We start from the raw sequence: 26,781 nt of genomic DNA, 5'->3' as shown, positions 1-26,781 counted from the left end.
CTTTCTATGAAAGCTGAGGAAGCTCTGTTTAAAAACTATGAAGTCATGGAGGTTGAGAATAGAGGAAGGAAGGAACTAGGGCAGAGAAGAAGAACTTTAAAAATGGTTTTAGGATGAATGAAGGTAGTTTTAGTACAAAAATAAAAGCAGACCATAGGCTTATGGAGCTCATTATTATGAGGTAGGGTAGACTGTCTGGGAAAAGATTTAGATGAAATCAGGAATCCCCTCGATAACATTCCGGACAACCTCTGCTGGGAGAGAGGAAGAGCAGTGTGGTATGGTGGCTGGAAGGAAACTGGCACTGGAATCCAGAGGGACCCAGCTCTTCCTTGTACTCTGGGTGCCACCTTGGGCAAGGCAACCTTTCTGGGCTCCAACTCTATTTCATCATTACAAAATGAGGAAACTGTGAGCCAAGAGGGAATTTGTCGTTGTCTCTCTCTTAAAATGTAATCCTCACAGTTTTATCTACTGCTTCAAATATATTTTGATCAATGGAATATAGACAGGTTGGTATGTTCCTTGATACTACATTTCCATTTAAACAGCCTAAGATCAAAATTCACTTTTGTTGGAAAAAACTTAGTCACTCTCTTAGCTCACATTGAACTTGTGGTCATTCCCAGACTGTTGTTGTTTTGTGTAAGTTGCTATTAAAGGTGACCTCTTACAAGAAAAGAGAAGAGAAGAAAAGGATTTAGAAAAATTCATGGTTGATGGGCCCATAACTGGTCATTGAAAAAAGCTTAAGACAGTTGGGGGATAAGCATATCTCTAACCATTTGAAGGTTAACAATGGACCTGGCTGAGAAAACATTTCATGGTACCTCTGACATTAAAAAATAAAAAGGATATTCCTCTGGTTACATCATGGGTCTAATCCAGGGTGGGTGTGGGTAGTTCTTATATTATGTGTTGGATAGTTGGTACATTTCGAGGAGAAGAGAGAGTATAAAGTTGTTCCTGGATGTCACTGACCCCTCTTCTGTCTGTCCATGTGTGATGGGGGACTGTTGGCAAAGCTGCTGTTCAAAGGAGTTGACTGTTAAGAGTAACTTGGTCATCAAGACTTTGGCCCATTTTTGCTCATAGTCTAATGGAAATAAACCTGGGGACAAGAAAGTGTTTTAATCCTGGATTTAGCACTAACTTGTTGTATGATACTGTATAATTTACTTACCTTCTCTGGGCCTCAATTTCTCCAACTATAAAATGGGAATCATTTTCTCCAATCATTCTTATTGCTGATTTGTTAACTTTCACTAGAGAAAAGAAATTAATAATACATGTGTAAAGGCTTCAGAAGTTTGTGAACTCAAACCATCCTCATTACATTTTATGGGCATCTAGGGTGTATAGTAGGCAGGTGGGTTACATGGTGGATAAGGCTCTAGACCTAGAGTTAAGAAGATTTGAGTTTAAATCCAGCCTCAGACACTTACTGGCCCTGGACAAGTCACAACTTCTCTCAGCCTCAGTTTCGTCATCTGTAAAATGAAAGTGATAACAGCACAGGGTTGTGGTAAGGATCACATGAATTAACGTATGTAGTACTTGCAAGCATTATATAAGTGCAGTATTAAAATGTTATGAGCAGAATAATTCAAGCTACACTAAGACTCATTGTACAAAAAGGCAATCAAGGTGCTCTGATGTTTTTAAGAATTTCATATATTATAAACATGAATTACCCTGTAGACTCCGCCTTGAACTCCAATGATATGTTACTTTTCTCAACTTTCACAGTGCTTTAATTAGGGCATGTGCCAGCATAAACAGGGAATAAATATCAGCTAATGGTGATTTCTAGGAATGAGACATCTTGTTTTGAAAGCATTGCCTTGGGGCTGCAGCAAACCTGTGAACCTATTTTTAATGACATTGTGCTGGTAGTAGCAAATACCATAATGACTTGTGTTTGAGGAGGTGAGTAGATGATGAAGATAATTAACCACTTCCTGCTGAGTATTGTTCATGTTCTAGTTCTTACTTGGTTAGTTTGCACAATCTCTATGATTTTGAGGTGCAAAACTGCTTGTAGAATAAATCAGTGGATTGATGCATTATCCTGGCACATTGTGTTCTCATGTGCACATGCACACACCTGCAAGAGGCTCCTGGTTGTTTCACATGCTGTCAATCAGAATTCTCTATTAACTATAATTTTTCTACATTGTTGGTATCTAATCATCTATCTTTGATGATGACCTTGAGGTCATGGTTCTGAAGTGGCTTCTGAATCTTCAAGGAAAGATCAAATTATATTCAATGGCATTTCAGGGTTAAGTGTTTCTTGTTTTATTCAAATTATTTGACAGTGGATTATCCATATACATCCTTTAATTATCAAATAGGTAGGAGGCTAAGTAGGTAGATAGGTAGGTAGATAGATCATTAGATTGAGCATTTATCAAGCACTTAATATGGTGCCAGGAGAGGCTCCTAGTTTGTTCAGTAGATAGAAGATTGAACCTGGAATCAAGAAGACCTGAATTCAAATCCAGCCTTAGACACTTAGTAGCTGCTTGACTCTGGGCAAGTCATTTAACCTCTGTTTGCCTTCATCCACTAGAGGAGGAAACGTCAAACCATTCCAGTATCTTTGCCAAGAAAACTCCTTCGACAGTATTGGTGTGATATGGTTCACAGGGTCACAAAGAGTTGAACATAACTGAACAGCTAAACAACATCATGGTACCAGGAACTGTTCTTAGCACTAGGAATACAAATTCAACAAAAAGACAGTTTGTGCCCTCAAGGAACTTATATTCTAGTAGAAAAAGTCAAGGAATAAAGGGGAGTTGAAAAGTGTTGTTTGGGAGAGTCTAGGGCAAGATAGAGAAGTAGTTCAGAGTGTCATTAGTTGAGCTAGGTTTGAAGTGAACATGTCACTGCTATGGGTACTTTCTTAAATATAGGTTCAGAGGACAAGTTCATCAACTGAAAGTGCTTCTAGAGGTGGAGGCATGGCCAGCATAAGAAAGATGCTGCAGTGGTAGTTGAAAATAGTGTAGTCATGGACTGAGTTGAGCATGGCTAGTGTGGGTCCTTCCTAAAATTGAGGTTCTATCGATCTTCTGGCTAGCAGAAATTATTCTTTAAACTTGTACTGACCTTCTTCAGATACTGTGTGAATCATTCAAAATAAGACATTAAGAAGATCTGAAATTTCATCACAGGCCAGATAATCTCATCTTTTTTGTTTTAATATTCAAACTAAAATACTTTATTAGTACAAAAAACAAACAAAAATATCCTAGAGGTGTTCATATTTTACCTCTCTAGGTAAAATTATTCTCAGCTCAAAAAAATTCTGATCTTATTCCATCACTTTTTGCCTTTATCCATACCATCTTCTAAGCTTGGAACATCCTCCCTACTCCTCTACCATAAATGCACGCAACTGCCAACTCCATTTGACATATTTTTCCCCCTTTAAGGCATGTCTCAGAGTTTATCTCCTTCATGCAGCTTTCCCTGATCTCCCCAGTGGTAAGTGATTCTTCCCTTTTAGAGAAGCTACGTGTTGTGATAGAAAGAACACAGGATTTGCAGTCAGAGAATTTCAGTTCAAATCTTAGACCTTATTATGTGATGTTGGATAATTATTATGTGATTATGTGATGTTGGGTCTCAGTTTCTCATCTGCAAAATGAAGATTGGGTAAGATTATTTGTAAAATTCCCTCTCACTCTAAATCTGCTGATCATACCACTTGGACCTCTCCAGGGTACTTGCTCATTTAGTAAGTATTTGTGAACAAGTCCTATTAGATCTCAAACTCTGAGGGCAAGACTAGGATTTTTTTATTATTTTTAAATTTTTTAAATTATTTTTTATCTTTTCGTTCATGGTGACTGGCAGAATGCCTTGCACGTAGTAGATCCTTCATACATGATGAATTATTGAGCTCAGTCATTCATACTAGTCTGAACTATAGAGTCTATTGCCTACAGAACTTCAAGAGAAGTACTTCATGTATTCAGAAAAAATATATTTTCACAAGTTTTAAAACTGCTTTATCAAACGCTCCACATATATGAACACATATGCAATAATCATATGAAATATTTAGTCATGAAAGCAGGCCAGAGGGACTTCTAGTATACCAACATTGTGTTAGCCATCAGTTCGTGTTACTACACAGGAAACCAAACCATCTACTAAATCAGTTTGATCTCTTTTGGTAGGGAACACCTACACTGATGAAATAAAATACCTTGAAGAATACGTCAATCATCAATCAATCAATCAATCAATCAATCAACCAAACAATCAATAAACAGCTTTTTGTGCTCAGTGCTAGCAATGTGAATACAAAAAAAGAGGGAGAATCCCTGACTTTCAAGCAGTTTGTATGTTGTACGCAATGCTTTGTTGTTATAGTTCAGTCATTTCAGTTGTGTCCAACTCTTCATGGAGTTTTCTTAGCAAAGATAATGGCACTTCCTTCTCCAGATTATTTTGTAGATGAGGAACTAAGACAAACAGGGTTCAGAGTCTTGCCCAAGGTCACTCAGCTAGTAAGTGTCTGAGGCTAGATTTGAACCCAGGAATGAGTCTTCCTGACTCCTGGTCCAGCACTCTATCTATCGCACCACCTAGCTGCTCCAAAGGCAGTATACAATGTTATATACACATTAAGTTATTTACACTTCATGTATATATAATACTATAACTGATGCTTTTTCCTCATTTAAGCTGCCTCTCCTTCCCCAGAGCTAACCTCACCAATTATTCCATATCAGTGAAGCTGTGTTGTGAAGTAATAGGGCTGTGGGTGGACATGATGATTGAGTACAGTGATTATCACAAAACAAGTGACAATAAACCACATTCGGCCGGATAGCAGAGCAGATGTTCTTTTGCTTATGATCAGTCCAACACGGCAAACTTTTAAGGATTCTGTCATTTGATTTTGTCCAACCTCTTTGCTGATCTGTACTGTTCCTGCTAAATGAGTAGGACATGAATTCTCATAACCTGAGTAATTAATATAACAGGAGGTACAGTGTCCCCACAGCCTAAACAAAAGGAGGATTGTTCTGTTCATGAAAGAGAAAAATCAATATGTTTACGTAATTAGATGTGGTTTTCCTTGCACATTCAGTAGAGAACAAGAACAAGACTGGTTGAACAATTGTTCAGGGCAGTGTTCAACAAGACGCACTGAAGGAGCCCTTTGTATTGGAAGAGAAATGCTAAGATGAAAATGTCTATCTCCTGAGCTCTTGGCACATGCTGATAGATTCCAGGAACGTAGAGAAAATCAAGGATGAAGTTCATGTCATCAGGCAGTTCAGTTGCTCGTCAGCCAGCCCTTGAGATCTTAACATGTCTACTTTTTCTTTTAGGAAACATAATTTATTTTCTGTCCTCAGTTTATGACAGAATAGGACAGAAGAAAAATGATGATGATATGGTTATGGTGGGTTTTCATTTGTCCTAATAAGTGATTTTATCTGTGAAGGGAGCTTCCTAAAACAGAAACTCCCTCCAATGATGCAGATTGGCAACTCCTTTCTAATTTGCAGCCTTGGAAGGTGGCCTGGGAACACTAAGGCTTGGCCTAAATGACCAAACCAGATTTGCACTCAGGTCTTAATGAATCCAGTCAGTCCTTTCTCCAAGATACAGCAATACGATATAGCATATAGCACAATACATAACAAAATAGCATGTATAGCATATAATGAAAAACAAAACTTATAACAGCCTATAGCACAGAACATATGTTGTTCAGTATGCAACATGGAACAACATGTATGAACACACAATGATACATAACATATAAACTAGTTACTCCCTTGAATTCCTACTCTGTTACATGGGGAAAATCTTCAGTTCTCAAAGAATATGCCAGTGGAGCATAATCCCTGGCAGGTCTTACCAGGATAAATGTATCAGTTGCCCAAGGATTAGCCCAATTAAAATCAAAAGTTCATCAAAGGTAGTTCGGTCACCAGGTGATAAGCTTTTTCAGGTCATTCATGAAACCAAACCATCTACTAAAACAGTTTGATCTCTTTTGGTAGGGAACATCTACATTGATGGAATAAAATACCTTCAATCATCAATCAATCAATCAAACAATCAATAAACAGCTTTTTGTGCTCAGTCCTGGGAATGTGAATACAAAAAAGAGAGAGAATCCTGACTTCAAGGAGCTTATATTCTACTGAGGGCATAGAGATCACAGCATGGTCACAGATAAAGGAAGACAGGATACAAACAAAATAAATAATGACAAAGTGATTTTAGGGGAAAACTATAATAACTGGGGAATTGAAGGAGGAGCCATTGAGCTGAGTCTTCAGGATTCCAGAAGCAAAGGTGAAGAGGAATAGCCTTCCAGAAATGAGCCATAGGGGCAGCAGAGGGAATGTTGCTGCAATCAGGTCAGTCTGGTGGGGCTATAATGTGGGTGAGGGGACTGATGTAACTAGAATGGAAAGAGAGGACTGTGAAGGGTAAATGCCAAACCAAAGTTTGTAATTTAGCTTTGAAGCAATAGGGGACCACTGAAGCGTTCTATTAGGGAAGTGAGATAGTTGGATCATATTAAGAACACGTATATCGATACGTGAAAGGCAGCATGGCACAGTGAGTAGAGGGGCTGGTCTTGGGGTTAAGAAGACCTGGATTCATGTCCTTCTTCTGTATATAATCTTGGGAAAGTGACTTAACTTCCCAGTACTTCAAAACAGCTCTTTAAGACTGCTTGTTAAAAACAAAATAAAATTTTAAAAAAAGGACTATGTTGCACACAAGCTGCTGATTTGGGTATAAAATGTTTCTACATTGGGAGTTCCCTATGCCCAGTGAAATAACAGCTCTTGAATCCTCCATCCTTTAAAAAAAGTATGTGTGCATGTATTTTTTAATTTGGCATGTGTACGAGGCATTCAGTAATACAGGTGAATTTTAAACCTTAAATTGTAACATAATTCTTTGTTATAAAGGATGAGTGTGTGACTGGATAAATGAATGAATGAATGAATCAAGCATTTATTATGTATAAAGCATTGTGTTCAGTGCTGGGGATACAGATAGAAAAGTAAGACAATTTCTACTCTCAAGAAATTCATCTTCTAGTCCAAGAAACTGCATATATAGAACGTTTCAACTTCAAGTCAGATGAGAAGACCCCATGGTCCTTAGGGTATAATGGCAAAGCAATTAATACCTTTTCCATTGGTAAAATCATGTTAGTTTCTAATGTTGAACTGTTTGACAGAACTTTTTGTTTTGGGACTTCAGCAGCTATGGTTATAATACCTGTAGAGCAGTTGCCAGGATGCATCTCCAAGAGAATTACTTCCCAGGACAGTGGGCACTGGGCTAAAAATGTAGCTATTCCCCAAATCCTTGGAGTACTGGGCTGTCTCCATCAGGATCAGTGGGGAGGTGGTAGTGCCCAGAATCTGCTGCCTCCTGTCTATCCCTCAGGACAGCTTACTGCTTCAGGCAGACAGTCTTGCTTGCCCTGTGTAAGGCAGTTGGTTAGCAGTTGGTGGGGATGCCTGGCCCCTTCTCCACTGGAGTGACTTCCTGGATGGCTAGCTGTGAGGGCTGGGCTGGAATCAGGGCTAGTGATGTGGGATGGCTCTTTAATTCCCACTTCTGATCCTAATTCTAAGGGGAAGAGATACAGGAGAAAACGTAGGTGACATAAAAAGATACAACTTTATCTTTTAAAATCATGATGTTAAAAACAGTTGGGAAAAAACACCAGGGTATTATGAAGAAACTCATACAGAAGAGATCTGAAGTAGTTGATATATACGATCATTCAAATGAAATCTAATTATGTATTAAACAGGAAGGGTCACATAATGCAGGGTGATGTTTGAACCATGGATTGTACTCTTTACTTCAAGAGAAAATAAACATCTCAATTCTCTTCATTATAGTTGGCTCTCTCTTCACCCAGAGCTATATTTCTAAAAATAGGCATGAATTGATAAATTAATTCACCTTTGATGTGAACCATGAGACAAATTATTTCAAAGACTTATGGTGAAGCTTCATTCCTCTTAGAAACCAAACAGTCACATGCAATGCGTCATTTGTTGTTATTAATTTTTATAATTTCAATTCCTGTCATCATTATATAGTCATTTTCAGCCATATATAACTATTTCTGACCCCATTTGGGGTTTTCTTGGCAAAGATACTGGAGTGGTTTCCCATTTCCTACTTCAAATCCTTTTACAGATGAAGAAACTGAGGCAAACAGGGTTAAGTGACTTGCCCAGGCTTTCACTGCTAATAAGTGCCTGAGGTCAGATTTGGACTCAGGAAGATGCATCTTCCTGACTCCAGGTCTGGTATTCCATCCCCTATGTGAACTAGCTGCCCTTCTTTTCCTGTACATGAGCTTTTCTTCAAACAGGTCTTGGAATCATCTAAAAAAAAAAAAAAGTTCCTTTTATTGTTGACACTAGGGGGCACTGGTAGCATTTTTCCATAAGAAGTAAGCTAGCCTTTAAAAGCCTGCAGTTTCATTCAGATCACAGAATTTAGAGCTGCATGAGATATTAGACATCATGTAGTTCAACCTCGTAATTTTACAGATTAGGAAACTGAGACCCAGCATGACTAAATTATTTCCCTAGCAGCAGAGCTAGGATTTGAACTCAGGTCTTATTCCAGCTCCGTTATACTTGTTCACTTGGATTCTTGCCCACCAAGTCTTCTCGTGTTCATTCAATTTCCCAAGTAGGTTTTTCTTCTAGGAATAGTGAGCCGACCAGTTGACACAAATAATCTGGTCCACTTAATTATATTTCTAAGTGTCAAGTTATAAGTTGACTCCTGTTTAGTCAATCAGTTTTAGGTAACTTCTTTGAACAATATGTTTCTTTAAAAAATAAAATAAATCAGGAGAGAATAGCTTAGGGAGTCCTTAAACATCACCTAATCCAATGAGTTAATCCTGTACGACACCTGAGCAAATGGCTTTACTTCTCAGGAGACAGCTAGGCGGTGCAGTGGTTAGAGCTCCAGGCTTGGCCTCAGGAAAACCAAATTCAAATCCAGCCTCAGACACTTCCTAGCTGTGTGACTCTGGGCAAGTCATTTAACCTCTTTCTCAGTTTCTTCCATTATAAAATGGGGATGATATTAGCATTTATCTCACAGAACTTTTGTGAACATCAGATATTTGTAAAGTGCTTCACAGAGCAACTAGCATATATAAGTGCTAAAATAAATACATATTTCCTTCCTTCCTCTGGGACAATGAAAGATTCAGTTGGAAGGAACCTCAGTAATCATCTAGCACAACTCCAACTATTTTGCAGATGGGGAAACTGAGGCACGTATAAAGAAATGACTTGCCTAAAGGTACACAGAGAGAGAAAGAGTAAGAATCAGATCCTAGGCAGCCCAACTACCAATCTGATGCATTCTTTGCTGCACCACCCCCCTACCATAATGACAGTCTCTTGTAATTTATTGCTTCCAATGGTTGGCAACCAAAGCATGAATGCTGCAGATAAGCACAAAAGGTTCGATTGGGATGAAGTAATTTGATAGGAAAATGACTTGTCAAATTAGATTATTGTTACAATTTGATGCATTCTCAGAGAACTAGGCATCTGGGTAGCACAGTGGATAGAGTACTGGATCTGGAATCAGGAAGATCTGAGTTCAAATTTGGCTTCAGGCACTTATAAGCTGTGTGATTCTGGGAAGATCATTTAACCCTGTCTGTCTGAGTTTCCGCATCTATAAAATGGGGATGATAGCACCTATCTCTGAGGAGTGTTATGAGGATAAAATGAGATAATACTTGTAAAGCACCTATAAATGCTAGCTATTATTACTAACAGCACTTTGTTCCACTATAACAGAGGATGTGCCCTCTGCCACTACTATCACCACCACCATCATCAGTCATTTATTGCTTCTAATGGGAATGAAAGACGCTGGATGGGTAGGGACAATAGACTATGGGAAATCTAATTTTTCTCTATACCCATTGAATCTGCTTTCTCCAAGGTTACTAATGACTTCTTCTTTCCTTAGTCTAATGGCCATTTTGGTGGTAGTGGTAGAGGTTTGGTCCTTATCCTTAATTCCATCGAACGCCTCCTTCTCTTGAACAGTCTCAACAACTTTGTATTCCATGGCACTGTTTTCTCCTAGGTCTTATCTGTCTGAAGCACAGCCTGATCTCCTTCTCAGGGTCATTTTCCTTCTCCAATTCTTTCAATGTTTACATCTCCTAAGGCTCTATCCTTTGTTTCATTTTATGTTCTTCTCCTTGGTGATCTCATCTGCTCCCATAGGTTAGAAGATTTTTTAATCTTTATGAAAATTGTTTATACATAAACACACACATACAGAGAAAGAGAGACACAAAGACACACACACACACAGAGAGAGAGAGAGAGAGAGAGAGAGAGAGAGAGAGAGAGAACTTATCAAGTGTATAGGGTATAGTAGGTACAAATAAGAAAAGATAATCGCTGCCCTCAAGGAGTTAACAATCTAATGGGGGAAGACAACCTAGAAAAGGAAGCTGAATCCCAGGAAAGAGTGGAGGATACCACCAAAGGATACTTTGTGCGATATGATACTCCTGGAGTTAGAAAACCAAGCAGAACAACTGATGTAAAATGAAGAGTTACCTGGAAAGTTCTGAACCCCCTATTAAGGAAAACCTAGAGGATTTTATTTCCCCACCACCAGATTTCCAATCAGAGGGGAGAGGAGTTTGAGGGTACTGAGAAAATGTTGAGTACCAAAAGCTGAAATTAGATTTCAAGTGATCAGTTCTTCTGGGAGAAGGCATGCTATTTCTGGAGTCTAAACCAAGCAGAGTAGCTGATGGAAAATCCAGCCTTCATCTCTCTCCTGAATTATTTTTCCATATTGCCAATTGCCAGCCAGACACCTCCATCTGGATAGCCTATCAGGATTTCAAACTCAGGTTGTCTAAAATAATCCTTATCCCCCAAACCTGCTTCTAGGGCATCTAGATAGCATAGAAGATAGAACTCTGGGCCTGAAGTCAGGAAGATTTGTCTTCCTGAGTTCAAATCTGACCCCAGATACTTATTAGCTATATGTCCTTGGGCAAGTCACTTAATCCTGCGTGCATTGTTTTCCCTATCTGGAGAAGGAAATGACAAACCATTCCAGTATCTTTGCCAAGAAAATCCCAAATGGGGTCATGGAGAGTCAGACATGATTGAAAGAACTAAGCAAAAGCAACAAACCTGCTTCTTCTAAATTCTTGTTTTTTTCATTAATGGCACTTTTACAAAGTCCGTTACCAGTTGTTGTGTTTCTTGCTGTCTCTGGTGTCTGGTGACCATCCTGCTTTTAGCACACATCTGGAGTCTCTGGTCCTCCCCTTCTCCTGGTTTGGAGGAGTATGCATACACACACACATTTACACATGCATACACATATGCATGCACATGCACACACGATACACATATGCACGCACACACATACACACATGCATGTACATACACATACGTGCACACAGAGTAGCCATTTCTAGAGGAACTAGTTTCTTTGATATACATATTACCCTTCATACCTATAGATTACAGGGAATTCTTTAATGGAAACAATATTTTCTTACAGCAGAAATATTTAAGGTGCTGTTTTTTTCTCCCTAAAGATATTCACTTGCTGCAAGGTCTTGGCTAACTGCACTTCCTTTGTGGATTATTTGGAAAGATATCCCTTGCTCCTTCTTATACCCTTTCTCATACATCAGAAATATCCACAGAGACTAAGCATATACATTAGCAAAATGCAAAACCTTGAGCAAGTAACTTCCCATTGCCAGTGTAGTGGCAAGATCACTAGATCAAGTGTCAGAAGGCCTGGAGTCAAATTTTATTTGCATGACCCTGGGCAAATTACTTAAAATCTCTGAAAATTGGCGAATTCAACTAAGTGACTTTCCTACTCCTTTATAGCTCTGAATCCAATGAAATCCTTCTTTTGAGCCGCAGTTGGCTCATGTGAAATTTGGGGATTGATCTCTAAGCACTGATATTCTGTAATTCTTTCATTTCTGGGCTGTCTTTGCTGCAAGTAGCTTCTAAACCAGCACCCCTCTCATCTCTCCTTCCATCAATTTTCATAAACAGCTTTCATTCATAGCATGAGCTTGAACGCTTAGGGATCTAGGCGTAATAGCCATAACAACACTGCCAAGGAATTGGAGCTCTACCCACTTTGTAGTTTCTATTTATCCTTCAAAGCAGAGAAGGAAGAGAGAAAATGGAATGAATCACAGGGAAATCCCACCCTCGCCCTCTCTTCTCTGATTAAGTTCATCAACAAGGCAAAGAAAATTTCTCATTCTCTTAACTCTCCCACAACTTTACTGATTTCCAGGAAGCCTCCTCAAAGGAAAAAACCCTTCCCTAAGTATCAGGTAGGTGGGAGTTAGGTGGTACAGTGGATGGAGCTCTGGGCCTGGAGTCAGGAAATTCATCTTTCTGGGTTCGGATCTGGTCTCAGATACTTTACTAGCTAGGTCACCCTGGGCAAGTCACTTAACCCTGTTTGCCTCAGTTTCCTCATCTGTAAAATGAGCTGGGAGGGCGGAGCCAAGATGGCGGAGTAGAAAGACGCACATACACATAGCTCCGAACCCACAACCCACAGAACGGCTACAGGGGAGTAACTCACGGCGAATTCTGCACCCAGAGGCCACGGAATATTGGAGGGAGGGAGATTTCTGTTCCAGAGGGACCTGCAAACCTCTTGGGAGGGGTCCTTCGCGCTGCGGACTGGGCGCCAGGACTGGGAGCTGAGGGCAGCCCTGCTGCGGCCACGGCACCGAGAGGAAAAGATCCAAGCGGGCTTCGGGGACGGGATCTCCAGCGGCCACGCGGGTCCCTCCACCCACAGAGGGACCTGCAAACCTCTCACGAAAGGTCCGTCGCGCTGCAGACGCGGAGCCCAGCCCAGCTCAGATCTGCTGCGGCCACGGCACCAAGAGAAACAAACCCGAGCAAGCTTCAGGGATGGGATCTCCAGCGGCCGCACAAGTCCCTCCGCCCACAGGTGACGGGGGTCGGTGAGAGAGTCTCTTTGGCGGGTCGAGAGGGGAGTGGGGTGCCCCCATGATTTGGGCCCCCCCGGGAGGTAGAAGCTGAGAGGCGGCTGCAGACCAGGGCTCCCCAAGCAGGCGGGAGCCTGAATCCATTGTGGAAGGTCTGTGCATAAACCCCCTGAGGGAACCGAGCCTGAGAGGTGGCCCTGCCCCAACCTGACCACCTGAACATAATCTCATACTGAATAGCAGCCCTGCCCCCGCCAAAAGCCCTAAGGCTGGAAGCAGCATTTGAATCTCAGTCCCCAAACGCTGGCTGGGAGGATCAGGAGGTGAGGTGGGTGTGAGGAGAATATTCAGAGGTCAAGTCACTGGCTGGGAAAATGCCCAGAAAAGGGAAAAGAAATAAGACTATTGAAGGCTACTTTCTTGGAGAACAGGCATTTCCTCCCTTCCTTTCTGATGAGGAAGAACAATGCTTACCATCAGGCAAAGACACAGAAATCAAGGCTTCTGTGTCCCAGCCTACCCAATGGGCTCAGGCCATGGAAGAGCTCAAAAAGAATTTTGAAAATCAAGTTAGAGAGGTGGAGGAAAAACTGGGAAGAGAAATGAGAGAGATGAAAGAAAAGCATGAAAAGCAGATCAGCTCCCTGCTAAAGGAGACCCAAAAAAATGTTGAAGAAATTAACACCTTGAAAACTAGCCTAACTCAATTGGCAAAAGAGGCTCAAAAAGCCAATGAGGAGAAGAATGCTTTCAAAAGCAGAATTAGCTAAATGGAAAAGGAGATTGAAAAGCTCACTGAAGAAAATAGTTCTTTCAAAACTAGAATGGCACAGATGGAGGCTAAGGACTTTGTGAGAAAGCATGATATCACAGAACAAAGAGAGAAGAATGGAAAAATGGAAGATAATGTGAAATATCTCATTGGAAAAACAACTGACCTGGAAAATAGATTCAGGAGAGACAATTTAAAAATTTTGGGACTACCTGAAAGCCATGATCAAAAGAAGAGCCTAGACATCATCTTCCATGAAATTATCAAGGAAAACTGCCCTGAGATTCTAGAACCAGAGGGCAAAATAAATATTCAAGGAATCCACAGAACACTGCATGAAAGAGATCCAAAAAGAGAAACTCCTAGGAACATTGTGGCCAAATTCCAGAGTTCCCAGGTCAAGGAGAAAATATTGCAAGCAGCTAGAAAGAAACAATTCAAGTATTGTGGAAATACAATCAGGATAACACAAGATCTAGCAGCCTCTACATTAAGGGACTGAAGGGCATGGAATAGGATATTTCAGAAGTCAAAGGAACTAGAACTAAAACCAAGAATCACCTACCCAGCTAAACTGAGTATAATACTTCAGGGGAAAAAGTGGTCTTTCAGTGAAATAGAGGATTTTCAAGCATTCTTGATGAAAAGACCAGAGCTGGAAAGAAAATTTGACTTTCAAACACAAGAATGAAGAGAACCATGAAAAGGTGAACAGCAAAGAGAAGTCATAAGGGACTTACTAAAGTTGAACTGTTTACATTCCTACATGGAAAGACAATATTTGTAACTCTTGAAACATTTCAGTATCTGGGTACTGGGTGGGAGTACACACACACACATGCACACACGCACACATACATAGAGGCAGAGTGCACAGAGTGAATTGAAAAGAATGGGATCATATCTTAAAAAAAAATGAAACCAAGCAGTGAGAGAGAAATATATTGGGAGGAGAAAGGGAGAAATTGAATGGGGCAAATTATCTCTCATAAAAGAGGCAAGCAAAAGACTCATTAGTGGAGGGATAAAGAGGGGAGGTGAGAGAAAAACATGAAGTCTACTCTCATCACATTCCACTAAAGGAAAGAATAAAATGCACACTCATTTTGGTAGGAAAACCTATCTCACAATACAGGAAAGTGGGGGACAAGGGGACAAGCAGGGTGGGGGGGATGACAGAAGGGAGGGCATGGGGAGGAGAATGCAATTTGAGGTCGACACTCATGGGGAGGGATAGGATCAAAAGAGAATAGAAGTAATGGGGGAGAGGATAGGATGGAGGGAAATATAGTTAGTCCTATACAACACAACTATTATGGAAGTCATTTGCAAAACTACAAAGATTTGGCCTATATTGAATTGCTTGCCTTCCAAAGGGAAGGGGTGGAGAGGGAGGGAGGTAAAGAAGTTGGAACTCAAAGTGTTAGGATCAACTGTCGAGTAATGTTCTTGCCACTAGGAAATAAGAAATACAGGTAACGGGGTATAGAAAGCTATCTTGCCCTACAGGACAAAAGAGAAGACGGAGACAAGGGCAGAGAGGGATGATAGAAGAGAGAGCAGATTGGTCATCGGGGCAATTAGAATGCTTGGTGTTTGGGGGGGGAGGGGATAAAAGGGGAGAAAATTTGTAACCCAAAATTTTGTGAAAATGAATGTTAAAAGTTAAATAAAAAAAATGAGCTGGAGAAGGAAATGACAAACCACTCCAATATCTTTGCCAAGAAAACCCTAAATGGAGTCACAGAGAGTTGGACATGACTGAATAACCAAAGGATCAGAATAGCTAAGTAGTCATTGTAATAGATCAGAATTTACCCATGGCAAGTCACCAAAACATCTATCCTTAGATGTGTAGCTAGTAGCTGCTCCTACAATAAGAATCATAAATCAACAGTGTAAGGGAACTCTAAGCTCAAGTCCAACACTGTTATTTTACAGATGAAGAAATTGAGAGCCAGGGAAAGGAAATAACTTGCTAGACGTGATATGAAGAATTAGTGGCGGAATCCTAAGTGGAAACCAGCCCTCCTAACTTGCAGTCCCTCATTCATTATGCTACACCAAACTTCTTTCATTCAACATTTCCAGTCTGTTAAGCACCTTATACATTTAAGGCATTATATAAGTGTCAGTTGTTAATATTACTTATAACATTTATTTAGTGCTCCCAATTCTCACAATAATTCTATGTGGTAAGTAGGTTAGATTCTCTTCCTAATTCCATGTGTGTCTAACAGATGCACTGATTTGGGGGCAGAAAGATCTGGATTAAAATCCCTCTTCTGGCACTTACTAGCTATGTGACTCTGGTCAAGTCACTGAGTCTCACTAAGCCTCAGTTTCCTCATCTATAAAATGAGGATAATAGTGCCTACTTCACAAGGTTGTTGTGAGGATCAAATGAGATAATGAAAATTTTAAAATGTTAACCTTATTCTCCTTTTCCAACTCCCCTTAATGTGTTGTCTTCCCCTATTTTTACATAAGCTCCCTGAGGGCAGGGGCTCTCTTGCTTGCTTATATCTGAATCCTTAACACTTAGCATGGTGCTTAGTAAATGTGCTTACTCCTTTTCCTCTTCACTCTTTCTCTACCTGTCCCTCATCTTTTCCCCATTCTTTTCCTTGTTCTTGTCCTTCCCTCCCCTTCCTCTCCTCCCTTCCCTCTCTTTCCTCCTTCCTCTCTTTCCCCTCTCTCTTCTCTTCTTTTCTCCCTTCTCTCTCCTTCTGTTTCTCCTTCTCTCTCCCTCTCATTGTCCCTCTCCATCTTCCCCTCCCCTCTCTCCATTTCTTTCTCCTTCCTCTCCCTCTCTCCTATGTCTCCATTTCAAGATGACTCATTGAAGTAGGATGTTAGTAAAATAATAATAATCCTGATCAGAATAAATTATATAATGCCATTCTAAACCAAATTTAAATGACTTTTGTATCCAAAACAAACATAGCCCCAAATACATTCATGCCAGCAAGGTTACGGGAAGACAGAAGACTTAAAACTGCAAATGACATTGTACCCCCTCACTTTTCCTTTTTTTTTCTTTTTTTTTGTCCCTTCCCTCTACTTGATATCAAGGAACCCCTCTGGGCTGTTAGATTGTTCACACCAATTAGAAGACATCTCCAACTCTATTCCATCTGGTGACACAGAGGATCACCAAGTATCCCTTCACCCTTACGTGATGTGCTAAAGTCCTCCATGCCTTCCAACTTCAGTGTTCCCATGCTTTCCAGGCCCCTGGCACTAACCTATTGATGTGACCTAAGGACCTCTGGGCTTTGCCATCCCTCCAGATCTTGTCAATTTATCCTTAGAACTTCTGAGTCTTTCCATCTGCCCTGCAATTGGACTTTCCTTCATGCATTTTCTCCCCTGTTAAAGTGTCAGATGCTTCAGAGTGGGTCTTGTCTTCCTTATTCCATTTGTATTCCCAACACTTAATTACAGTGCTTGGAATTTAGTAAATTTAATGATTTCCTTTTCATTTGCTCATTCATTTGTTCATTTATTCATTTTGCACTATCTAAGGCAGTGTAGAATGGTTGGTAGAGCGTAGAGGGCTGGTCTAGAAGTCAGAGGTTCAGACTCAACATTTCCAGTCTGCAAAGCTTTTTGCAAACTTAAAGCATTATAGAAGTATCACTTATTATTGCCCATCTCATTTATATAGTGCTTTTAATCCACACAATAATTTTATGTAGTAAGTGAGTTAGCTATTAATATGTTCCCTCTTTTTAAGCCCAAGTGTCTAACAGACACACTGATTTGGAGGCAGGAAGATTTGGATTGCTTCTGACACATACTAGCTATGTGATTGTGGTCAAGTCATTCAGTCTTTCTGTGCCCTCAGCCTACTAACTTTCCATGGTTCTTTAACTCTTTGTCTGCCCTCATTTCTTCAGTGGTAAATAGGGACCCTAATAGCACAGGGTTGTTGTGAAGATCAAATGAGACAGCATAATTCCTGGCACATAGTAAGGACTTAATAAATGCTGGTTCCTTTTCCTTCGCATTTAAGCACTTAAATTTGTATGTTATAGAGGAAAGTGATACTCCTAGACTGGGAACCTGTCTTTGTCTTTGGAATACTTTGTCAAGTCTTCCACTTGCTAACTGTATGACCATGGACCACTTTTCTTGGAAACCCTATACACTCATTTACAAAATGAGGATAATAATATTATTACTTCCAAACCTGAGGTGTTGTTCTGAAGAAAGGGCTTTATAAAAAGTGTAATGCTAATATGAATATGAGTGATCACTTTTATTTGTGTCCCAAGTTATGTAGACTTGGTTTCTTGTCTGTCATTGTTTTGTTAGTAAGGGTAAAATATAACGTCTACTCCTTCAGTATTAGAATATTGTAAAGATCAAATATCAACCAAGCATTTATATCTGGCTAGTCAATAAAAGTTAAATTCATCAAATCTTTTTAAAATACTTGCACAAAGAGTCTTGTGCTAGATTCCTCAAAAAATCCAAATTTAAATAAGAAATGGTTGTGATGCTTATAGAGCTTATAGTCTAGTAAGGAGAATGAGACACAAATATGTAACTAGGGCAAAAATGTCTTCTATAATAAGGGCATTGGTAGGGAACAAGTGGTGTGGAAAGACCAGAGGTTAAGATCCATACTCATGTGTGTGTGTTTATCCTTCGTTGCCAAAGAAGACCATGCCATCAAAGAAATGATGACATAACTTGCTCTTGACTTTGCTTTGAGTGAGGGAGGGCTGTGCAGGTCACCAGCCTCACTTCTCCTCCAGAGTCATCTGAATCCACTGACCAGATATTCATCAAGATGACTGGAGATGATCCAGGTTAAGTGACTTGCCCAAGGTCACACAGCTAGTGAGTGTCAAGTGCCTGAGGTGAGATTTGAACTCAGGTCCTCTTGACTCCTGCACTAGTGCTCTGTCCACTGTACCACCTAGCTGCCCCCACCATACTCATGTGCATTGAAAGGAAAGTTGTCCCACATGAGCATGTGCTGTGGGCCATGCTAAACATGAGGATTTCGGATCTTAAATGCTTCTTCCATTTCTTGATGACTTGAGCATTCTTCAGTGCCAATAAAACAACTCCATATGGTGACTTCTTTAATTAAATCTTTTTTTCTCAAAAAAGAAATCAGCCATCATATGGGAAGAGTTGTTGGCTTGGGAACAAATGCAGAAAGCTCATATGAGTGCATTGAAAAGTCGCAGCTGAGGAACCACAGATGGGCTTGGGATCTGTCTGGGCAGGAAAGATTTTCAACAATTGATTCAGTACCTTTTACATTAAGCCGACATGTACAAAAAAAACCAGGCCAATCATATTCACCAGAAGAAAAACACTTGGGTTAGAGGAAAAGTCTAAATTGGAAGGTACCAATGGATTCATAATCCTATCAATGTGAATTTTCCCTCCACTGATGGAGGGAACAACCTAGCCACAAATTCTCGTTCTGAATATCCTAAGTATGTTCCTTCATAGAGTTTCCACAGAGCTATCTAGCCAAGATGTTGGAGTTCTTTCTCCAGGTATATTTGTATTTTGTACCAGGGCAGTTTTTGGTCTGCCCATCTGTTATCCTTTGCATTTAGAAGATTCTAGCTCTAGCTAGCTGCCCCAGTGAGCTGGGGTGTACAGTGGATAGAGTGCTGGGCCTAGATTCAGTGGGACCTGAGTTGAAGTACAGCCTCAGAGACTTCATAGCTCTGTGACCCTTGGAGACCACTATGTGCCTCAGTTTCTCAGCTGTAAAGTAGAGATAATAATAGTACCTACTTTCTGGAGTTGTTGAGAGTATCGAATGAAATGATCTTTGTGAAGTGGTTAGTACAGTAGTAGGTACTTAATAAGTCCCTTCACCCTTCACCTAACTGCTACATGACTGAGTCTCTTTCTCTGGTCCCCCTCTTTGCTCCTTCCTCACTGCCTTCTTTTCTGATCATACTTCTCCTGGATGGTGTCCCTCATGCCATTTCTCAGATATACATCCCCTTAGTCTTGGTGCAGTCTTAAACTCTGTCTTTTGTATTTCTGTCTATGTTATAAGTGGCCATGACCAAAAAGAGAATATCTTTAAAGGGAAGTTATTTTATTATACAAGTACAAGTAGTCAAGTGTTATCTAGCAAAGTGTCATCTAGTTGAGGTCCATCAATAAATATATATTTATTCCTTATTTTGGACCCAGAACTAACCCTGGGATAATGTTTAAATAATAAACAGTTAAGAGCAATTTGTAACTGACATCTCAATTGCATGAACAATAAACACCTGTTATTTATCCAGAATTCAACCCATTATTTAAATAAAGGGAATTTGCCTCAGAACTATGCAAAGACATGAAATTCATAATGACAAACCTGAAGTACTGTATCTCCTGTGTCCTTTGGAAGAAAAAAACATTCAATATAATTTTACTGATAAGCATATTCCAGTTGATTGGAAATAATAATCCATGATTGTGTCAAATTATCAAAGAATTATCTTATAACCTAGAAAAGCAGAATTGATCTAGAAGAACAAAAGGTCAAGAATGTCATGGGGAATCAATGGGAAAAAATTGTGAAGGAAGGCGGCCTAACAGTTCCAGATTTTAAACTGTATTACAAAGCAGTAATAATCAAAAGAATCTTGAACTGATGAAGAAATAGAGTAGTAAATCAGTGGAATAGATTAGGTATATGATGCATACTAGTAAATGACCATAGTAATCTAGTGTTTGACAAACCCAAAGACTCAAACTTTTGGGGGTAAGAACTCAACATTTAGCAAAAATTTCTGGGAAAAAAATTCTGGGAAAACTAGAAAGCAGTTTGGCAAAAACTAGGCATAGGCCAGCATCTCACACCAGATACCAAGATAAAGTCAAAATGGATAAACAATATAGACATAAGGGTTGATATAAGAAAATTAGGGGAGCATGGAAAAAGATGCCTATAAGAGCTATGGATAAGGGAAACATTTATAACAAAACAAGAGGTAGAGCAGATTGTGAAAGGTAAAATTGATCATTTTGATTACATGAATTGGAAATTAAGTGGATGCCCATCAATTGGAGAATGACTGAACAAATTGTGGTATATGATTGTGATGGAGGATCGTTTCAGAGGGAAGATTTTTATGAACTGATATAAAGTGAAGTGAGTAGAACCAGGAGAATATCATTCACACTGACAGCAATATTGATCTAAGATAATTCCAAAGGACACATGATAAAGAGTGCTATCCACCCCCAGAGAGGGAACTGAAGAATTCTGAATGCAGACTGAAGAATATTTTGAAACTTAATTTTTTTGTTTTGTTTGTATTTTCTTTTGCAACATGGCTAATATGGAAATATGTTTTGCATGAATTCAAATGAATGATCAAAATCAAATACCTTACCTTCTTAAAGAGGCGGGAGTTCCAAAAGTATTTGGAGCTCAAATTATTTTTTAAGCTATTTTACATGTAATTGGAAAATAGCTAGCAAAATTAATAAAAAATAGTTCTAAAAAGATATAATTACTGCATATAGAAGCTTTCAGTTATCCAGGAAGTTTAATATGCCATTCCTTGGCCATTCTGGATAAATTAGCATATGTGCATGTATATATGTACTTTTATATGTATGTGTATATATACACAGATGTGTATGTATGTAGGTATGTATTTCTATAATGTCTGAAACAATTTAGTCTCTTAAGCAACTTAAACATTTCCCCAAAGATGCTGTTTGTTTGTATCATTAATTTGCTTAGCAAACCCTTCACACACAAACGTCAAAATAGTAGGCTCTGAGTTACTGTGGCATTAATGTATTGAGAAAAATATATGACTGAATGAGATCACTGGGTGAACTGAGCTGGCAGAATCATACTTCCCTCATTGTGGAATTTTCAATTTATAAAATTATATAAATTTATAAAATTAATCTTCAAGTGACAAATGTGTGCTTTAATTTGGGGGTGGGGGGTGTGGAGAAATTAACCTCATAGGGCTCCAGGGCTTCTTCAAAGGGAAGAAAGATTTTTAAATCACAACTACTCTAAATTTTTTCTTTCTTTTTCTCCTTCAAACACTCTTTCAGGTACATTACCAAGAAAATGTAAGAAAGAGCTTTTGGCAGTGAAGCTAAGAAACAGGCCAAGTAAACAGGAATTAGAGGACAGGAACATTTTTCCAAGGAGAACTGATGAGGAAAGACAGGAAATCCGGCAGCAGATTGAAATGAAACTTTCTAAGTAAGTAGACCCCTCTCTCCCAAGGGAAGAATCTTGCCTATGTTTAAAGTTCAGTTCCACTGTTGTTTCTGTCTTGTCCGTGTCTTATGCCTAAATGTTGTCATATGCTGTTCATCCCTTTTGGTGTGTATGTAACTTAGAAGGAGAAATTTATGGGGTTAGAAACAAAAGAAAAGGGAAGGATGGAACAGTCATAGAATCTTTTTGAGTCTGACATATTACTCAGGGTTAAGCAGTTTAAGGACAGGACCTTTGACTTTCTCTATATTACAGACAAATGTTTACCGGGAAATGCTTTAGGATGATGAGAATGAGTGATACCGCAGTATCACAAAAAGTCCAAAAGTGTTTTTAAGTCTAATATGTATTTGTGTGTCATCTTCAAGAAATAGAATAGTTGAGTTCCAGATACTTCACCCATACCCATACCTTCTCAAAAGAAATAGTTCTCCTCTTGTGAAAGGAAGAAAAGAAAGAAGAAAGGAAGGAAAGAAAACAGAAAGATGTGATTCATTAAGGTCTCTCATAAGAGAGAGTCTTAATTCAAGAACTAAGAAAAGAAGACTGGAACTGAAGGTCTTATTTGTTCCCCCCTCTACCAAAAGAGAGAGACCAAATAGAAAAACTAGCTTCTGAGTATTGTTTGCCATACAGAGAGAGCAGGTATTTTTGATGCTCAGTAGAAAGGAGTGTCTTTGCCTGACCATTTCATTGTTTATTTCATGAGCTGCTTGCATTATCCCTTGAATAGTTTCTCTAAATGAAAGAAGGACTTTTGGTAAGCTGTTGTGTGGGAAGCCATTGAATATAGTGGCAATGGCCTGGATGCTGCAGGCACCCATGAGAATTTTGGGGGCTTGGATACATTGAAAATGTGAAAATTCCTCATCATCATGCAGTTTGACTGACAAATTATGTACAAAAGTGACATCTTTTGAAGCATCTAAGATTTGGTTCATTGTTTGTTTCTGGAATGGATCAGTTCACTTAGTAGTGAGTGCTCCATGAATCTGTTCATGGCCTTGGTTCTATATTTTATGGGTGACTTGGATGTATGTGTCCTGCTTCTCTGCTTGTCAGCTGTCATGAATCTCAAAGGGTTAAGAAATAGTTGAACGAAAGAATTGAGATCCAAAGAGATCATAATAGGATGAACCTAATCCGATGAATATAATATAAATTATATAGATATGTAAATGTGGAAGCATATCTTTGGTTCCAAAAGATCAACTCCGCAGAATGGGAAAGATGGTGAGTAGATAATGATTTATATGAAAAGTATCTTGAGGGAGATTAAGTTGACTTCTAAGATCAAACTGAGTAAACAGCATAATTAATCAACCAGCCAACAAAAAATTATGAAACACCTACCATGTGGCAGGCACTGTGTAAGCATTAGTGATAAAGACAAAGGTCAAACGTTCTCTGCCTTTAAGGAGCTTACATTGAAACATGGCATGGGGGTGGGGGTGGGGAGGGAGTCAGTACGTACACATGCAAGGATTTTCAGAACATATACAAAATGAATGTAAGGTATCTTGGGGAGAGAAGGCAGGAGTAGCTGGGGGAGTCAAGAAAGGCTTCACGTAGAAGAAATCACTTGAGCTGAGTCTTGAAGGGCACCAGGAGTTACATGAGGAAGAAATGAGGAAGAAATGCATCGTTGAGCATAGGAAACAGGTAGTGCAATGGGGAAATGAAGAACCAGGTGTGAGTAACAGCAATCGGCCGAGATGGCTAACATGTAGAGTGTATGGAGGTGAAAAATGTGCCTTCAAGCTGGAAAGATAGAAAGGATCCAGGTTGTAAAGGATTTTCAAATTTCCAAAGAAAGACACATATATTTGTTACTAGAGGAAAATCATTCTAGACCCTGTGTAAAGAATGGACTGGAAGGCAGTGAAGCTAGAGGCAGGGAGAAAATGTAGGAGGCTATTAAAGAAGTCCAGACAAGAGATGATGAGGCCCTGAACTAGGAGAGTGATATTGTAAATGGAGAGAAGGGCATGTAGACAAGAGATGCTATGGAGATAAAAATGGCAATGTTTCACAGCTAGAATGCGATGAGAGTGGAAAATTGAGGCCTGAGGTTGTAAACTTAGGTGACTTTATTCCCTAAAGTAATAGGGAAATTTGGAAGTGGGTAGGTGTTTTTGGGGGAAGATAGAAATGTAATAGCACCAACACCCTCTGCTTTAGTAAAAGCATGCCTGCAGTTCTGTACTGTATTCTAGGTGGTACATTTTAGGGAGAACACTGATGAGTTGGAGTATATTGAGAGAAGGAAAGCCAGAAGGGAGAAGGGACTGAAAACTGACAATTAAGAATCAATTCAAGGAACTAAGGATGTTGACCATGTAGGAAAAGAAGACTTAAGGAGCATGTGATATAATGCAATGAACATTTATTAAATACCTGTTGTTTGCAGAGCACTGTGCCAAGTGTTGAGGGAAATTCAAAGTTTAAATAAGATACAGTTCCTGCCTTCGAAGAATTCACAGTGTAGCAGAAAGATAAGAAAATTGTACAGATAGTATCAACACAGCATTGTATTGTAAATGAATTAGAGAATTGACAGATGTAGTACTAGGTGAGAGAGGAGGTCTCTACTATTCAAGGCAGAAACTTCCTTAAGAAGATTACACTCGAATGGGCTTTTGAGGGTAAGTATGAATTCAACAAGCGAAGAAAAAGAATGAAGACACTTTAGGATAAGAAAACAGATTAGCAAAGGGATAGAGGAATAAGAATGCAGTGCCTGTCCTTGCAGTTAGAGTCTGGATGTAGCTGAGAGTGCATGGAAGTTAAATGAGATAATGTGAGAAAGACCAGTCAGCCTTGGATACCACACAGGTGAGTTTTCTCCCAGGACCTGATCCCCCCCACCCAGGGGATGAACGTGTGCTAATAAATCGTATATTCAGTGGGGAGATGTAAGAGGGATGGATTTTCAATTCTCTTCCTGGGAAAAAAAGGGGGAGTTGTCCAATTCAGGACTCCAGACAGTATAAACCAGGGGCTAACTTGAAATGGAAACTGGGATATATTAGAAGTCCTTAGATATGAGGGGCTGAGATGGAAATGAGAAGCTGAATGTGATAATGGAAATTTTTCATGCTTGGAAGTCAGTATAGGAGGGAAGCTCTAGGGAGTGATGACAGTTTCTTGTTCTACTAGAACCTTTCTCCTCAAAGCTTTACTCTTTTATGGCTACCACATACATATGTCCCCTTGGTGGTTCACCTGCATTGGTTAGGCTGGAGGCTTGGAATATAACAATGAATAAAAGTTGCAGAGAGTCATATTTCAGCTTGACCAAATAAAAGGTTTTCTAAAAATTAGGACAATTCAAATGTAGAACTGGGCAGGAGGCAATTCATTCATCATCCCCGGAACTTTTAATTGTAAGTTGTATGATTTCTAACCGGAGATGTTGTAGAGATGATTCTTGTCTCAGATATGAAGCTAAGGTGAAGTCCCATGCAAGTTTGGGATTCTAGGATTCTATGAATCCATTCTAAATTCATGTGGCTATCGTACCTGTAAAACTGTACCCAGTTTTTCCTCTTTAGTTGACTTTAGTTCTATCTGTACCGTATTTCCAAATTTCATATTAGTTTTTTTAGCCTGGAATGGCTAGATTCCAAGATCCTGGAGTCAATTTGCAGAGCTCAGGGTCTATTATATTCTTCAGTCTTCCTCATTTTCTTGCTTATCGTTTTTTATGAGGAGAGGAGCACAGAACAAAACTTTTCCTGAACATGGTGTGCTGGGAGCTATGAGATACTTCACTACCTCCCCCTCTTTCTCAGAACTCAACCAATAAAGTCTCATGTTTATGAGAAGCCTGAAGGAGAACAATATCTAGGGTACCTTGTTAAGTCCAAGGAGGCTGATGCAAACCTCCTCCCCTCCCTCTCTCTTTCCATTCCTATATCAGAGCAAGGTCTGAGGATAAGGGTCTCAGTGAATTTCTTATGCAGAGTAGTATTAAGCTGGGGGAGAAAAGTTAGAAAAGGTACAAACAAACTTGTTTAAGCCTGACCCATGAGGAAGAATATTCACACAATGAGAATTCTTCGTGCTATATTGTGCTCAGGGCTTTACAGTTATTATCTCATTTGATTATCACAACATCCCTGCAAGGTGGGTGTTATTATCATCTCCATTCTACGGCTGAGGAAACCAAGAGAAACAGAGGCCAAATGATGTGCCCATGATCACACAGTTGGTAAGTATATGAAGTCATATTTGAACCCAGGTCTCCCAGACTCTAAGCCTGGTTCTCTATCCACTGCACCACCTAGAATATTATTATATTGCTGTTGAAGTCCCTCCTAACTCTGAGATTTGACAGTATAATCTAATTTATAGCTGAATAATCATTCCATCTATATCATAGCATCACACAGTCTTTCCTTGAACTAACTATTAGAAAAGTGTTTATTACTTTGTTCCTAAATCTGCTCTTTTGGCATTTCCACCTTTGCTCCTAATTCTGCCCTTTAGGCTGGCATAACAAAGTGAATACCCTAAGTGGTTGTAAAGAAGGATAGGCTGCCTCATGAGGTTTCAAAGGAATTCAGGAAGATGGCTGGACTAGTTGTCCCCTGTGATCCTTTCTAATTCTGGGATCCTATGATCCCCTGATGTTCTCTTTGTAGAGGTAAACTTTGGGGAGCTTGACAGCTGACATTATCAGCCAGTTGTGTGACTTAATAAGTGGTATGATATCAGAACTGCTAG

General features: G+C 39.6%; 1 protein-coding gene across 8 annotated transcripts in view; it reads left to right on the top strand.

Moving 5' to 3' along the window:
- PHACTR3 (phosphatase and actin regulator 3) overlaps positions 1-26,781 on the top strand; it is a 320,327-nt gene that overhangs the window by 227,913 nt on the left and 65,633 nt on the right. For all 8 annotated transcript variants that reach the window (XM_072633405.1, XM_072633410.1, XM_072633409.1 and 5 more), the window contains one exon: positions 21,882-22,035. In XM_072633405.1, coding sequence (XP_072489506.1) covers positions 21,882-22,035 — 154 coding nt within the window. The remainder of the gene's footprint in view (positions 1-21,881; positions 22,036-26,781) is intronic.

Source organism: Notamacropus eugenii, chromosome 1, assembly GCF_028372415.1.
Source record: "Notamacropus eugenii isolate mMacEug1 chromosome 1, mMacEug1.pri_v2, whole genome shotgun sequence".
Classification (NCBI taxonomy): Eukaryota; Metazoa; Chordata; class Mammalia; order Diprotodontia; family Macropodidae; genus Notamacropus; species Notamacropus eugenii.
This window is presented reverse-complemented; position numbering and strand designations above follow the sequence as displayed.